Source organism: Nestor notabilis, unplaced genomic scaffold (assembly GCF_000696875.1).
Source record: "Nestor notabilis isolate BGI_N333 unplaced genomic scaffold, ASM69687v1 scaffold19901, whole genome shotgun sequence".
NCBI lineage: Eukaryota > Metazoa > Chordata > Aves > Psittaciformes > Psittacidae > Nestor > Nestor notabilis.
Genome location: NW_009915481.1, coordinates 34,537 through 51,045, shown reverse-complemented (window position 1 = coordinate 51,045; position 16,509 = coordinate 34,537). Strand labels below are relative to the sequence as shown.

General features: G+C 40.9%; 1 protein-coding gene across 1 annotated transcript in view; it reads left to right on the top strand.

The window, feature by feature from the left end:
- Nucleotides 1-92: 92 nt before the first annotated feature.
- Nucleotides 93-16,509, top strand: part of GOSR1 (golgi SNAP receptor complex member 1) — a gene marked incomplete at its 5' end in the record, with an annotated part of 26,967 nt that continues 10,550 nt past the window's right edge. Inside the window, 5 exons of the mRNA XM_010024173.1 lie at nucleotides 93-319; nucleotides 1,722-1,809; nucleotides 2,018-2,125; nucleotides 3,213-3,304; nucleotides 3,487-3,561. Coding sequence (XP_010022475.1) covers nucleotides 93-319; nucleotides 1,722-1,809; nucleotides 2,018-2,125; nucleotides 3,213-3,304; nucleotides 3,487-3,561 — 590 coding nt within the window. The remainder of the gene's footprint in view (nucleotides 320-1,721; nucleotides 1,810-2,017; nucleotides 2,126-3,212; nucleotides 3,305-3,486; nucleotides 3,562-16,509) is intronic.

Sequence of the window (16,509 nt, the reverse complement as noted above, 5' to 3'; positions counted from 1 at the left end):
CTGACCCCGACCCTGCCGGTGGTGTGGGGCAGGGCCTGGGCGTGCTCAGCCGTGCCCCCTCTTTCAACGTGGGGCGCTGCCTCACCTGCGAGGGTCCCCCCCTTCTCTGTGGGGTTCCTTTCCCTGCGCCCGCTCCGCCTCGTCCCCCCACACGCGTGCGGCCCCCGGGCCGGTGTGTGACTTGTCCCCGCTCTCGGCCGCCCTGTGCAGATCTCCGGAAGCAGGCGAGGCAGCTGGAGAACGAGCTGGACCTGAAGCTGGTCTCCTTCAGCAAGCTGTGCACCAGCTACAGCGGCACCCGAGACGGAAGGCGCGACAGGTATAGGTACTAACCCGTTTCTTTATGTTTTAAACGCTGCTTATGGTACTTGCTTCATTTTTATAATCTGCTTAACGCCGGTCCCACCTGTGGCTGTTGTCCTCAGCTTCTTAAGCAGCTCGTTTCAGCACTTCTCAGTGCCGGTGTTGGGCTTGATGCAATATTGAGTGATGCTGGGGTGTGAGTCAGAAAGGCGTGTGGGCTGCAGAGGTGCCTTGTGAGAGTGTAAATGTCACGGAGGAAACTGCATAAACTCGGTCTGTAACGGTGGGGTTTGTATGTGAACTGATGACAGGGCTTTTTAATGCTTACACTGGCTTATTCTCCAGTTTTTCTTGTATTAAAGTAGCAGGAGGTCTTCGGGGAGTTGAGTATGAGGGGAATTTACACCTCCCGGGTGGGCTGGTGTGGTATTTGTGAACTCTGCTTTAATGAGAAGGGAATGGGAGCACTGAGCAGCTGTGACTGGCCCAAGGTTGCTCAGGGGACTAGTTCTCCCTTCAGAAAGGGTAGCTGCTGCTTTCTGGCTTTCTCCTAAGGTGAGTAGTAATAGTGAGAGCTCTATATTTGCTTTTAAATATATGGTTCATATATATATGAACCAGGTAAATAGCCATATATGTCTGTATATGAGTAGTTTTTGTTTGCTTTAAGCAGACTTATGTTTGACTAAAGAATTACTACGATAAAACTTTTCAGGTCTTTCTTGCTTATGGGCCAGAGTTGAGGTCTTCCACAGCATTAATTGTCAACTTCTTAGTCCCTGCAACGGCTAAAAAGTGCCATTCTTTGCTTATTAACTCTGGGTCCCAGCTGTGTATCAGTTGTGTGGCAACTCTGTGGATGTATGCTGGTGTTTTTTGTTTATTTAAGTTGATGGTTGAATCCATTTTTAACCTTGCCATGAAATTCTGGTTCTGGAAACCTGAGAGAGCCTCAGGAATGATCATGTTACTCTTGAATCAGAGTCCTGATCTCTCTCGTTTCTGGCTCTGTTACTTGCCCTGTAATCTAATTGGTTTAGTTATTTTTGCTATACTTACTTCTCTTACAGTAGTTGTGGTAGATTACTAGAGCAGTGAGTAGTCTCTGAAAGGTATTAGTTATTATGTTTGCACATTGGCATACCTTGTGTTGTGCTTCTGTTCTGTTGCTTAGATGTGACTTTTTGTTGTGGTTTTGTCTTAAAAAGCTTCTAGGGAAAGTGTGAAACTGTAATTGTGATAAACTGCGTGGTTTATATTGCTCTGTAGAACACTGACTGCTTAATAGGTTAGTGGGTTGTCCTTACACTGTGTTATTAAGGTGCCTTGCACTTGGCCTTGTTGAACTTCATTACAAGATTCCTGAGATGCATGAAAAGATGTTGTCTTTTGCAGTAACTGCTCCTCTTTTTCCTTAGCTCTGACACAACTCCCCTCTTAAATGGGTCAAGCCAGGACAGAATGTTTGAGACCATGGCTGTGGAGATTGAGCAACTTCTGGGAAAGGTAACTGAGCTTACTGTGGGTTTACTTCAGCTTCTAGGAAACATTGCAGTGCAGGTTTCCATGATGCGTGTTGGGAGATGCTAGTGTGGGTGTTAGACAAGTGTTTCTGGAGGTACACGGCTGTTGTTAGAGCTCCTTCAGCATATGCACTGTAAGTTTCTTACAGGAACAAGCCATTTCATGGTTTGGTTTTGTTTTCCTTCTCTAGCTTACTGGAATAAATGACAAAATGGCAGAATACACAAATAGTGCAGGAGTCCCCTCCCTGAATGCTGCCCTGATGCACACGTTACAGCGTCACAGAGACATACTGCAGGTAACCAGCCCGTGTTCTCCTTGCTTGTAGTTTGTTTCTTTGTTTGGACTCATAGTCAGCAGTGCTGATACCACAGCACGCTTCAGTGTCTGACCAGAAGATTTAAATGCCAATGATCTCAGCTCACTGTTCTCACCAGAGACCCCAATCCATGCACTCTTGAGTTGAACACTGCTTTTTTGTAATGTCATACTGGTGACTAAGAACGTTAGCATATGCCATCTTGTGTAGGTGCCCTTTATATAGCGAAAGGAGAAAGGTAATGAATTGTCTTGTCTGTGTGGTCTGTCATACAGCAGCATGAGAGGGAACATCATACTTCAGAATGATTGTAAAACCATCTAAACTGCTAAAAAGGGTTGAAGGAAATGTGATGGCTAAAGCTACTAATTAGTGTTAGAAATCAACCATGTTTCAAACTGTTGATGTTTTCGTGGCATAGTAGCGTTAATAATTTGGCTGGTCATGTGCAGTTTGGTTTCTGTTTTGCATCTGCAATACACAATGTAAAAAGCATTTTATTAGGAAAAGCCATGACGTTTATATGAGAAGCAGTGCTGAATGCTTGCAGTGGTTTTGGTGGACACCAGTTGCCAGTGAAATTGGGTTTCAAGTAGCAGTAGCTGCTTGAAATGTTTTCAAATGTAGAGTTGCAACTTGAGGAATAAACAAGAGTTGCCTTCACTGTTCAGAAAAGACTTCTTTTTTCATCTGATGTAACTTAAAAATAAACCAAAGAACACCTTCACCGCACCAAGGAAGTCTTTACTAGAGTTTCTAGTTCAACCAGGAGTGGGGAATTCCAACACAAAATGAAAATGCATCAGAAAGGTGAAGATACATGAAACTGGGAGAAGGAATTACTGTGGATTTCCCTCTATGACATCAAAAGTTACCAACTACTGTCAGAGCAGTGAGTTTCAAAAATACTTTGCTTTGATTTCCAAGCATGTTTGATGTTAATTTCATAAGCTGGTCTTGCACTTTGTGTTAGAGAACAGTTCACGTTTTAAAAGATGGTGTGACCTTCCTCGAGTGTATTGTGGTGTTAAACTGATCTGAGGTTCCTCATTTTGTTTTGTGACAGGATTATACACACGAATTCCACAAAACCAAAGCAAACTTCTTGGCAATACGAGAAAGGGAAAATCTGTTGGGATCTGTACGGAAAGATATCGAGTAAGTTGTTTGCTATAGCAGTGGTGTGGGGCTCTCCTCAGAGGGAGAAGGTGGAAACCCTCGTGTAGAAGAGTCCTTGGCAGAGCTTATTCATGTGTGCTCTGAATAAAGCAAAAGGTTACTTGAATTCGTAACTCTCAGGTTGTGTTAAGCTTCTGTTTTGTTTTGTTGTTGGGTTTTAGATCCTATAAAAGTGGGTCTGGTGTGAATAACAGAAGAACAGAACTATTCCTTAAGGAACACGAGCACCTCCGAAAGTAGGTGTAATTTGTGATTTACTTTTCTGGGGGATGAAACATTCATAATTTCAAGCATGTGTGAAAGCTTTGTCCATTTGTCAATATGCACATCCACAACGAATGCCTTGCACTGTGTATTCTGTGTTAGTGCTGCTAGTTACGTAGCTGGATAAAGCTTTATTGCTTGTGCTGACTATGAGATATGTATAGTAGGTAGTGGTCATGATTGTTTTCAGTGATTTTTGACTTTAGGATCTTATCAGCACTGAGTGATACCACGTTGTCTTCAGCGGGCTTTTGCAGATCACTTCTGAGTCAGACCTTGTGCTTGGCCTTTGCTTAAGGAAATAGATGTCTTTATGGCATAGTTACTGGGATAAAGGTTAAAAAACTAAAACAAAGTGCCAGTGATTTAGCTGGTTTTCCCTTTCTTCTTCGTCAGTCAGAGAAGAACCTTCTTTCCTTTTGTCTCTACTGAACGTTTAAAGTGGTGATGGGAGAGACTAATTCCAACATTACTTGTGCACCTAAATATTTGCAAATTGACTAGAGTCAGTTGGCCAAGATAACAAACAAAACAGCACTTGCTTTTTATTCTTGCTGCAGAGAGGGCATTAGATTGAGTAACTGCTCTGTGTGATCCCCATTCACCAAAGCAGCATGTTTTAACAGAGCAGCACAGGATGGTTCATGTTTTCTAGGTAGTCAAGAAGTAGCACTGATCTTCGCGCCTCTGTGTTCTCGACTGCCCTGATGCTGAACCTCAGGCTTGCACAAGAGGGCAGGCTTTCACTTGAAATAAATAAATAAATATAAAATGACCTGTGGCTTTCTCAAATGTGGCTTCTTAAAGAGAACTCCAACTTCCAGCCAGAACTGCACAAAAAGCTTTTACAGGAGATTAAACCCAAAATTTGTGATTGTAGCTTAGCACCATTTCATCCTCAAGTTTCTTTAATATCTTTAAAACTTAGAAGTTAATCGATTTAAAGCTTGAATTATGACTTTTGTTAGGTTGTATTTAATGTTAAAGATGCATGATGAGGAAATGTAAAGCTTCCAGGATAAAATCCCCACAATCTTAGTATTTTGGAGGTGTTACCTGAGATGCTGTACTTTGAAGAACCAATGCCAGTTAATCTGAGTTACATTCTTCCTAGATGTTGTGTTTGGGGTTGTTTGTTTTTCCCTGTTTGTTTTTGGAGGGGTGGTAAATACTTTCCTACATTTGGCATTTTGTTAAAGAAGGCTACAAATAAGATATTTCTGGAGTTGTAAAGTACACTTCTAAGAAACTGACATTCCCCTGAGGGCACTTTTATGAAAAGGTTGAAACGATGGAGGGGAAAACTTCATTTTGTAAATGTTATCTGGCAGATGTCTTCAGAACTGGAGCCCACCATTCACTGAGCATTGATTGCTTTGATCTCTTTAAACGTGCCGAACTCTCCACTATGATTTTAGGGTAAAAATGCATAAAAAATAGAATGAAGTGAGGCAGTTAAACCATCTTCTAGGTGATGATTTGAAAATGTCAAGACTTGTGAAACCCATGAGAAGAGTTTGAGGAATGGAATGGGAACATGAACTTTGCAAGTGTATTATTATATGCTGCAAAGGAATGAAACAACACCTCTGGAATGATATATTTTTATCAGATATTGGAGTATTCGCTTGGTCTTGACTCTGCTTAATTTATGACATTGAGTACTTCAACCTATTACGTACTTCTCCATGATCTGATAATGGAGGATGTATGGGCTATTACCCACAGCAGAGAACCAGACTCTTGTTCTTTACCAGCCTTGTTCTTTATGCACTACGATGTGAGACAGGGTAAATGGAAACTTGACTTTACTGTTGGCAGCTTTTCCATGACTTTAAAAAGCCTGCTGGCAGCCCCGGGGGGGTACTGTTTGTGGTGGTATCTCGCTTGGGAATAAGAGGAGGAGAGCCATAAAGCTTGTCTGTGGAAGGGACTTAGGGCAGAATCATGGAATGGTTTGTGTTGGAAGGGACCTTAAAGCTCATTAAGTTCCAACCCCCTGCCACAGGCAGGGACACCTTCCACTAGCCCAGATTGCTCCAAGCCCTGTCCAGCCTAGCCTGGACCTCTGCTTTTTGCCTAAAACCACCTCCTTATTTTTCTGTCACATTCTGAATGCCATCTCTTCTGGAAGAAGAATGAAGGAGAAACTGTTGGTCTTAATTTTCCATATGTAGGTAACTGTGAAAAAGGAGGAGAAATAAATCTGAGAGTACAAAATTTTTATGAATAAAAGGATCCAACGTATATTAAGCACCAATTGAATGACAGCAATTGAAGCACTGCACAAACCCTGCCTGTAATACATAAAACTGTTCTCCATTAAGTTGTGAGGATTGTGCATCCATTTGGATGCACTCTCCTGGGTGGGGCTGGCTGCTGTGTCAGTGCTGCTGGCACAAGCGTGGTGTGCACTTTCAGATTAGGATCATGGTGCTGCCAGGGCAGCCCCTTGGACTGGGGGCATGCAGGGCTCCCAGTCCTGGGAGGGCCAGGAAAAACATGGTGTGTTCTTATCTCTTCAGCTGAAAGCTTTGCTGCTGCTTCAATTCATTTATAAATCAGCTGAGTCTGAGGTTTATTGGGAAAGATTTGTCTAGAAATTTAGTTGACTATGGATAAGAGGAGTAAAGTTTCTAAGTTGCTCAGTTTCCCACTTCTATACAGATAGTTCAACAGTTTTAGCTGCCTTTAGAGAGAAAACCAACAATGCTTACATTTCTTAATAACAATTGTAGCTGAATTAATTAAAATGAAGCTGGGAGACAGATCTTGTCAAATATTGATGCCATTTTAATACTTTTACCTACTACCTCATACGTTTTGTCATGTCAGATACTTAAATACCAAATCTAGCATGCTCATGTTTGCAGTTTATGTTTGAATGCTTGTTTTCTTGGGTCTGTGCCATTCAGTAAAGGTGTTTGTCTCATCTTTTCTGTTTGTATGCTTTTGGCCAGGGAGATAAACAAGTCATCCATTTTCTGGTAATACTGTTTTCTACCTAAAGAAAACAATTTTGATGAATAGATCTAGCTTAGCATTTGAAAAACTGCCCTGAAAAGTGCTGCCTCAGAGGAAGGAGTCAACTTAGTGTTTGCCCTGAGAAATTCTGCAGTTGTTGATGAGTTATAATCTGTCAGCAAAGAAGAGACTGATGTGTTTGATTAAGTTAGCAATATTGTGTGTGTGCAAATGAAAATTGCCCTTGTGTTGGTACTTTTATTGTAGGTGAATGATACCGTATCAGGTGAGAGTGATGAACTTGTGTAAAAATTGATGAAGGCTTTGAAGGTTTAGATAGAAATTACAGATTTTATTCCCTATGATGAATTCATTGTAAAACTAGATGAAAATGAGATCACTTAGTGGTCACCAACATTTACTGGAGTAGATACGTCCTGTCATTGTAGGGCCACTGTATGACTTTTACTTTATTACTCAGCTCCATGCTCAGAAATCAGACATTTGTCCTCCTCCAAAAGACGTGGCTGGTGGTGAAGCAGGTACCTGGATCATGAGCTGTGGTTTTAATTGCTGACAGATGACTACAGGTTTCTGGTGGTTGTCCCTGTGCAGGCTGTCAGTCTATCTGGTAAAAAAGATTTTAGATTAGAGGTGTGATGCAGGTAGGTGAGATGAACCTGAAGTGTTCCTTAGCTAAGGACATGGAACACCCTTGTGTGGCTTAAAATTTAGCACTGGATCTGAGGGCAGGGGGACCAGAAGAGATGGGTGAGAAACTTTGAAGGAGAAAAGGAGGAGAGCAAACAGAAGGATGTGCTCTGCATGGGAAAGAGGGATAAGAGAAGTGAGCAAAAGAAATAACGGGAATCTGCAGCACTTGTGTAATGGTGCTATTAATAATACATACCTGATTCATGGAGATGATTAGGATAAACTAATGTTTGTGCAGTACTGCATATATGTGAAGTACTCAGGAGTACTAAATACTATCATTACTATTGTTATTATTGCATTTCATGTTTCAGCAGAACTGTTTCAGATTTCCTCTTGTTGTTTGGGCAGAAACTGCCACATTCAGTAGAGAATAATCACCAGGAAACTGCTTTCCAACATCGTAATACAGTCCAGGTCTTAAGAGAGGGAGTGACTTGTTGACCATTTTTCCTCTAAATACTAATGTTGCTTACAGATTCTCACTTCAGGACTGCTTTGCACAGTGAAGTCAGCTTAATGAGATGTGGGGACACCTTCCAGGGGTTTTGATTAGAGGTGTGTTGGTGTTCTGGGGAAAGGAAACCAGTTTCCTACCTCCATTTCATTGCCTTTTGTTATCCCTGCTCTCTGCTCTGCACACCCTCATTTCTGTTCATTGTGCTGTTGCTGCTCAGGTTTAGTGGACCTTCAGTATTGAATTAAAGCCGGAATACTGCTCTTGCTTCCCCTTCCATCCTCATCTTCACTTCCAATTGCAGGGGGAGTATCACTTGAAAGGGGAGCAGGTTTTCTTGACACCTCATGGTTGATCTGTCTCTCAGTGCCCCAGGAAAGCTGAGACTGTTCAGTATCCGTAACATGTGCTCTTTAGGCAGGGCTGTGTGCTCTGTCTGGGCAGCAGCACAAATAAAGTGGTTTTCAAAGACAGGATTTGAAAAAGGAGGATTTTTGGTATTGCAAAAGCTTACTTAAAGATGCACAACTCGTACTGTAATCCTGTTTGAAAATACAATTGTATTTCCTCATTCTGCTCCGTCTCCTGTTGCTGCAGAGTTCTCTTGTTTGCAGTTGAGCATCAGTGATTCCTTACTTTAGCCTAATCTCTGAATGGGATTGAATGGGTTTTATCTCCAAACCTGCTGGCAGAACCTCTATCTCTTGAAGATTCATGGCAGAATGACACAAAGTCACTTCCTAAATGGCTGGATTGGCTTCCCTGTTACAATCCCAGACTGAATACAAGATTTGGGCGTATCATATACTTAACCACAACACCAGACTGAGAACAGCTTGTCTGTTTTCTTATTTTAATAGTAAATACTGCTCAATGAGGGAGACAGTTCCCATCTTCTGGAAAAAAACCAGGAACTTCACTGCTTGTTATGTGTCTGTAATTATAAAACTGTGTGAGCAAGTTATTGAAGTAGTTTAATGAGAATTTGGGGAGGTTCAAAGTCTGAAGGAATGAAGGAAGAGGCTCTCCTGGGTATTGTTATTATTTATAAATAACTTAATATAAGAATGTGAAAATCAGCCAAGCACTTCATGATTTTCTAAAAATAGCTGAAGCTTCATTAGAGTAAAATCAAGTAGTGCTTTTCATCTTCCTGTGCTGTGTTCAGGTCTTTAAGACACAGGCCTACCCCAGAACACTAGACCAAAGAGTATATTTGTCTCACAAGGTTTATTTGCATGCTTTCCTTATAGTTGGATTGCTTTAAAAAATGCTGTAATCAATAATTTCCCTACCATTGATGACTGTTGTGTTATTTTTATACCTCAGTATGTCTAAAATGTACCCTCAGGAAAGAGACTGCAGAAACTCTGCTGGGTCTTTACGAAAGTCTGCAGAAACTAAAGAACAAACCCTCACAACACAGTGTGAAAGGATTACCTGAATATACCACGGAAAGAAGGGTGGTTGGGACTAAAACTTGGCTCTGGTTCTCGGTTCTGAGCTTTGCCTTAGGAACAACACTATGCCCTTGATTTGGGGAGAGTGAGAGATATAAAACCACACTTCAAACTTCAGAGCTCTGTGTTTGCTTCTGAAGTTTCTTGCTGGTTTCAGAAATAAACAAGTCAGTGATGCATGTTTTATTTGTCTTTAGCTTTCCTTTCAACGCTGTTTCTTAACTAGGACAGCTTCCCCCTCCCAAGGTCTGTATTGAAATTAGGACTTTGACAAGAACTGAAGTCCTTCTTACATGGGTTGGTTCTGAAAAGTAGGTGTATCTTTTGAACAGAATCAATGATTATGGAGCTTTACAGAATTTCTTTGGTGGAATCTGAGACTCTCTTCTTGTTCCAATGCAGCATGTCATTTTTTTGTCAGTGTGGCTGTCTACTTCATTATTCTTTCAGGCCAGAAGTGCTTGCTTATTATTTGCTATTGGAACGCCAGTAAAAACAAGCTGTTGAATTTTGTTTGATGTGTATGGATATGTTAAATAGTGATTATTTCCATTTTTCTCAAATACAGAGTGCACAGCTGGAAAGTTACCAGTTTCTGTATAAATGTCATGCTTGAGTTTATTTTGAATCTCTGTGCTCATGCATCAGACTGAGGTCCTCATCATCCTTGGCTGCTGGATGGTAGGCTCTGCAGAATCTTAGTGTGTTGCTTTACCAGTGGTTTGATAAAACACATTGACTCCAGTCTGCTGAGGGTATGTACTTTCTATCACATCCATGGTAGTAAGCAGGAATAGGGCCGAATTCCCACTAAAGCATCCCTGGTTTAGCCTGGTAATACAATTTTGCTTAAAACCTTTCAAGGACCTTAGTTTTGTTGTCAAGTGAAAGATGCAGAGTGCTCTCCTCTCACTTGAGAGACTTGTTTGTATTGCATAGAGTCACACTTCTGGAAGAATGCATCTTGGTCAGTCTTGGATAAGAAGACAAGCCTCAGAACAAAACTGGGTCAGAAGAAAAAACCTGGAGATCTTCACCCATTAATGAATCATACCCTTAATTTGGATTGAGGATGGTTTTAAAATAGTGGGCACTTTAAATTCTGAACCACTGGTGTTTGTTATGTTGTAGAGTTAACTTTGCAGTTTGAAGAATCATTTTCTGAAACTCGATAAATAGGCAGGTGGATAGTTGTAACATGAGGTACTTCAGCCAAGTCCTGGATGAAAGCCATATAGCTTCCTACATGCATCAAAGAAACCCTCAAAACCACAGCAGGTGAAGATGCAGTCAGGAAGCAGAATCCATTTCTTTCAGGGTTTCCTACTGAATGAAAATTGGGTTATCATCCTAGGGATAACTCATTTCTGTGTTAGCTTCACTGGAAATTAAGAAGATACTCATTACAAAGCTGTTTATATGATGGGGCTCTTGTAGAAGACATTCCCCCTCCTGTTCTCTTTTCTTGGTTACTCAGTATGTGAGGAGTAGAACAGTTCTTTTAGCTTTGTCTAGCTTTAGTCAAAAAGTACAAACTAAAAAAATGGCACAACCTTTTTTGTTACAGTACAGATGATAAACAGCTTGTGTTTCTTACAGGTTGTGCATCTAACTTGTCTGTGTGTGCTCAACAAATGAGTAATGGCTGATTGTCTTGGTAGAGCTCATTTCTCAACAGATCAGTGTTGGATATTGAATGCTGTGTTGCTTCGTGTTGGGGGTTTTTCCTTTTAGTTAAAGGTATAATCTAAATTGTGTGTTCTGAACTGGAGGGAATAATGAAAGCAGCACTGCCACTGAAGGCTGGTTCTTCATGCAGCATGTAGAGTTTGAGGAAATGCCGATAGAGTCCATTAGTAAGTTACTGGAATTGTTCTGACAGTTGTGGTTACTGAAAATGACTTACAGTAAGGCCTGCTCTTCTCAGTTCATTTAACTTTGTTCCTATGGGTAATATGGAGCAATTATATGGGAGGGTCAATCTATCCAGGAACTTCCACAACCGTGAACAGAGGGCCTTTAGAAACCTCATTACGTGGCAGCTGGTGCCATCCTGGCCTTGGTCTTGTGCTTACTAATAGGCAACCAGCTCCTGCATTTCATTTAGATGATAGGAGCTGTTTTCATTTTAAGTTCTTAACTGCATTCTTTGGGTAAACTGTATACTGCAGATCATGGAGAAGGCTCTTACTTCCTTACAGATTTGCTTGAAAGGAAGCAGTATTGCTGTTGCTCACCCTCTTGGGACTTTCAGGCATCAGGCACTCTCCCCAGTAGTCTTTCAATGTGCTAAAGAGCTTTCTTGGCTACCTCCTCTTTTTACAGAAACATTTCTTTCACTCTGTTAATAATTCCCAGACAAGTCAATGGGGTTTAGTGGAGGTGCAGACTGTACCCTTTGGAAATCCAGGAGGAACAACCTGTTGGTGTTCCTGGAGCTGTGAGGGTGGATCCCTGTGTTTAGGGATCTCCCTGCAAAGGGAGACCATCACTTGGTATTTGCTCACGTCCATTAAACTGGTCTCTAAAGTGAGTTAGAGCAACTATTCTTTTCAGTGGTTATGGTGCATCTGTAGACATGTTTATAGAGGTTAGACAGCTGCAAAGAAAATACTTAAGTTAGTTTATCTTAAATCTAGATTGTTGGAATTGATAAGCTGTCAAGGCATTTACTTAGTGATGGAGATAAGAGTCCAATTCTCAGTGAATTTTGTGTCATAGGATTGTAGGTTGGAGGGAGTAGGTTTCACCAGTTTATTTTCCTGGAAATCTTCTGGCAGATTCTTCCCTACGATGAAAAGCATCTCTCTTGAGTGTGTTCTTTCCTCAGATACAAGGTACACATGAACCATCTGGAAAGAAATTCAGCACCAAATAATGTTAGTTAACTCCTGCCTAGAGCAACGGATTGTGTTCCAGTGCCTTTCATTCTAGATGTAACAAGTTGCTTGCATTGATTAAAAGCCATATGATGTGCCATTGTGCTTTTTTGTTTCTTTTCCGATTTTGCAGCTATTCCTCATTGTTATTAAAAGTGATTCCTGAGTGTCAGACTCCCCAGTGCAGTGATATGTAGAGATAAGTTTAATTACGTGTTGAGAGTTTATAGGTGTGATGTTGTTAATAACATATTGTTCCTTTGGTGCAAATCTATACATTGACTTAATGCTCATGTTTGTGCTGGTTTTGCATGGTTGATTGTTGTAGACTCTTGCTTCATTTTGCTTACTGCAACAGAAAGCATGAAAACATTGCATCTCCTTAGCATCCGGGTTTATGCTTTAACTAACGTACAAAGGGAACCCACAAAAGATTGCCATTTGTGTCAGTATTTGAACCTTTCTCTGCTTTCAGGACTGTTCATCCCTGAAAATGCCCAATCTTGCCTCATGTCTTTGGGCTTGGGTGTTAGATTCCCATGGTATGTTTGTCTCACCATGCTCTTGTGTTTGGTCTCAGTCAGTAGTAGGCTTCTACGCCAGTTCTTGTCCTCATTAGCGGCTGTAGACTGTCCAAAGTAGCTGAGCAGCTCCAGTGGAATCCACTCTTTGACACCAAATTGAATCAAGCTTAAGCCAAGTCTTACAAAATCTAGAATATCTTGTTTGTTTTTACAGAATGCTTCTCATTCTTCTGCTTTGGTTTTGAAAGAGCTTAATGATCTTCAGATATTTTAGATGAGATACACCAATGGCAAGCAGAAAAAATGAGTTGGAGTGTGGGGTTTTTGTGTGTGTGTGCACAGTGTTTCTTTCACTTGCGAGTTAGGAATTACTACTATGGTGGAAATAACTGACTGTAGAAGTCTGATTTGCTTCATCATAATCTCTATATTTGTATTGGAGTATCAAATATGTTTTGCAGTATTTGCATTGCTGAAAGCTCCATGTTCCCTGGTGCTAGTGATTGATTTTGCAGTTAGAGAAAGAACAAAGTAAGATTACTATTTCTGTAATTATTCTTGATGAAAGTAAGAAAAGAGTTATCAAGTGCTAAGATGAGTTTATTCTACAGGGGTTTTCCCTAATCCTTTAAAACTATCTTTTGTGCTAATGTTGCCCTTAATTTCATCTGAAGGGTTTAAAGTGCATTGACAAATGAGCTGTGTGCAGATGGGTATTACTGCTCTACTTTGTTTCTCTGACAAGTGCTTGTACTGGGTATCTTAACTAGTAAGTCAGCAGCAAAATCTGTGGATGTGGGAGAAGCCCAGTCCTCACTGAGTAATCATCTGTATGACTGAATTCTACTGGCATAGAAATTTGCTTAAGAAAAACAAATCAGAAAATGCCTCCTTTAGTTGTAAAAGCTTGATGTGATGGACAGGCTTATTTTCTATCCTAGAGGCCTATTTCACTTTGTTTCTCCTTTTGGATTAATTTATCTGTCTGTGTATTTAAATGACAAACTACTCAATCTTCTGAAAAGAGCGATTGCACAGAGGCCTGATGATACCATGCATGACTGCTACTGTGGACTTGGGTCATTTATTACAGGAGGTGATTGCCTCAGCATCCTTCAGCGTTCCTTTCAGATAGTGTTTTGCAGTAGCTTTGTCAAAATGCCATCTGTCTCGACAGGTGAAAGTGCATAACTTCTTGAAACAGATGGCAGATCAGGCTAATACTGCCCAGAACCATCATTTGCTTGTTTGGATGTGCATAAGGTGATGTCCACTGGATTTGTTTTCTTTGCTTGGAAAGCAGAACAACAAAGTCGAGAGATTTTGTTTCTAAACAGCCCCTTTTTGTAGTGTTTTGAATGTGAGTTAAGCAAAATTGCCTCTTTCAATGTTATTTTTTATTCTGTCAAGCAGTTGAAATGTTCATTATTCATAGCTGTGAGAACAACTTCTATTTGTGTAAAACAGGTTATTATTAGTCAGCGATCTGCAAACTTCCTTGGCTCTCTGTTGTACTTTGTGTTCCTCATCTCCCTTCAATCTGACTATTAATTTCTATGGTTATGAAATATACAATGACGAAAGAAACTGCTTGCTTCTGTCTGGGTGTTACTCTAAGTGAAAGCTACAGCCTGTATTTGCCAAGAACTCGGAAGGACTTTGAGATGTTGTGCAAGTGCATGTTACTGCCTTTAGAAAAGCCTCTAGCATCTGCTTAAACTGAAGTATTCAACTTCACAGAACTTAGTTCAGTCTTCCCTTACCTACACTTCAGTCGTTCTGAAGAAAATGCATCTGCATCTCATCCTTTGAAGCAGTTGGCGTGACCGCCACGTCACTCGGGAAGCATTGATCCTGTGACTTCAGGTTCCTGTTAAATGCCTGGTGGTGGCATTTGCATCTGTCTGCATTTGTTGCTGTTGAGAACTGTTTATTACTGGGTTTATACGTTTTTATTCTACCTGCCATCATTTTACAGGTAGCCACATTTCCAAGGTTTATTTTGATATGTGTGCATCCCTACATTCCTATATAAAAAATAGTGCAGGATAATATAGTTGAATCTGAAGCTTTTAACTACTTTTTGTGCTTATGTCTCTGAGTAATAAAACTGCCTAACTACAGCTTTCTCTAACATAAAAAGCTGGTGAGCCTAATTTTTGTACTCTGAAAACCCTGGAGAACATCCTAGTTCACTTGAGGTCTCCGAATGTGTTCAACGTCCCTGTCATCTTCAGCTCATCAACATGAACATACTATGATTTCATCAGTTAAGTGGACAAGGAGGTGGTGAGGCTGGTGATGACTTTTCCAGGGTAGCTTGTTTTTTAATAGGACTGTTCTAGCAATGTTCTGTTCCACAGGATTTTTGTAACTCATTTCCAGCAAGGCTCTTGATATCTTTTTGTTATTAATTTTAAAAATGGTGCCTTCTTGTGCCCTGTTCTTGCTTTTCAGGCTGTTTTCTGGTGCTTTTGCAGTGTATTTTTATGCACTGCCCACATAATACACTTGTCTGTTAGAGGCTGCCTATGTTTGAAAGGCACATACTCAGTTGAATTTTGTATCTTTGAGAATCAGTGATTACAGAAATTTTAATGCATCACTTTGCTGCTGCCTTGGGGACGTTATCAGATGCTGTGATTCTTGGATCTCCTTCTACTATTTTGTGTACAGAACCATGGTGTTCTACGTCTCTCTGCCAGTGGTAAATACCACACAATGAATGAGAATGCTTTTGTTTGATTCAACTGATGTGCTTGCAACTGATGTGAATCTTTGGAGCGTGGCTTTGTTTTGGGAGCCCAGAGAAGTGTTCCAGTTGCAGTGTTTTCAGCGTTTGCTGCCCCAGTTGAGTTCCTCTCAACTTAAAATCAGGCAAAATATTTTTAGTGCTCTGTGTGCTGTCTCCATATTTCAAGCCATGGACTAGACTGAAATAGCAACCTTTGTTTTCACTGCTTTTCACAGACAAATAAGGACGTGCTGTTAGCATCTCCCCCCCCCCTCCATGCAGCTTACACACACATGCACACACTGCACAATTGCTCCTTCGCTGTGCCTCCAGCTGGAGGTGTGGGGGGATCTCCAGAATTTCTGTGGGTAGAAGAAAGTTCCAAATCAGGCAGCTCCAGCTGAGTCAGAGGCTGTTGGTACCTTCCCTTCCTGAGGTGGCAAAACAGTTGGAACAGGGAGGATGTACGATGAAGACGGTCATGCCCTTTCCCTGTCTTTTAATCCTTTTTAGTTCGGCAGCAGTAAATTCTGCTTTCAGACTGGAAGCAATATGCAGTACAACATAAAACTCCTTTTTGTCAAACTGATTTCCTTCTTAAACTGCAAACTCATATGTTTTTCTCAGTTGTTCTACAGGAGTTTACCTGAATCTCTGTGGTAAACAGCAATTGTAGGGATGCATTGTTGTTTCCACGATACGGGAAGCAGGGATGCAGTCACCTATTCTGTGTCAGTGTTACACTTGAGATATTGATTGCTGCAACAAGGCACATTTTAAACAGTGATTTAAAAACCTGTCTGTAAGAACTTGAGTTGGGAAAAAGAGAAATTGCTCCAGACTTCTGAGGATCTTGTTTGTCATTCCAATCTCGCACATCTGTGTTTAAGTGACATGTTCTCTCTGGTGTTGTATTTTAGGCTGTCCTTTTCCCAGCAATGCTACATAGAACTCAATTGATGTGTGGCAGTGAGGGGGAAGGGGAACACGTGTTATCAGGGTCTTTCTCTTACAGATGGTGTGTATTCTGTTTCCCATAAGCATCGCTTTATTCTCATCCAACTGGTATTACTATAGAAAGAACTTGCCTCTAACCACCATAAAAGCGTTTGGTAAACTAGCTCTGCAGCTGAGTTCTGAGATGTTATTACCTGGAACCAAGTCTCAACTTTTATTGGTAATTATGGT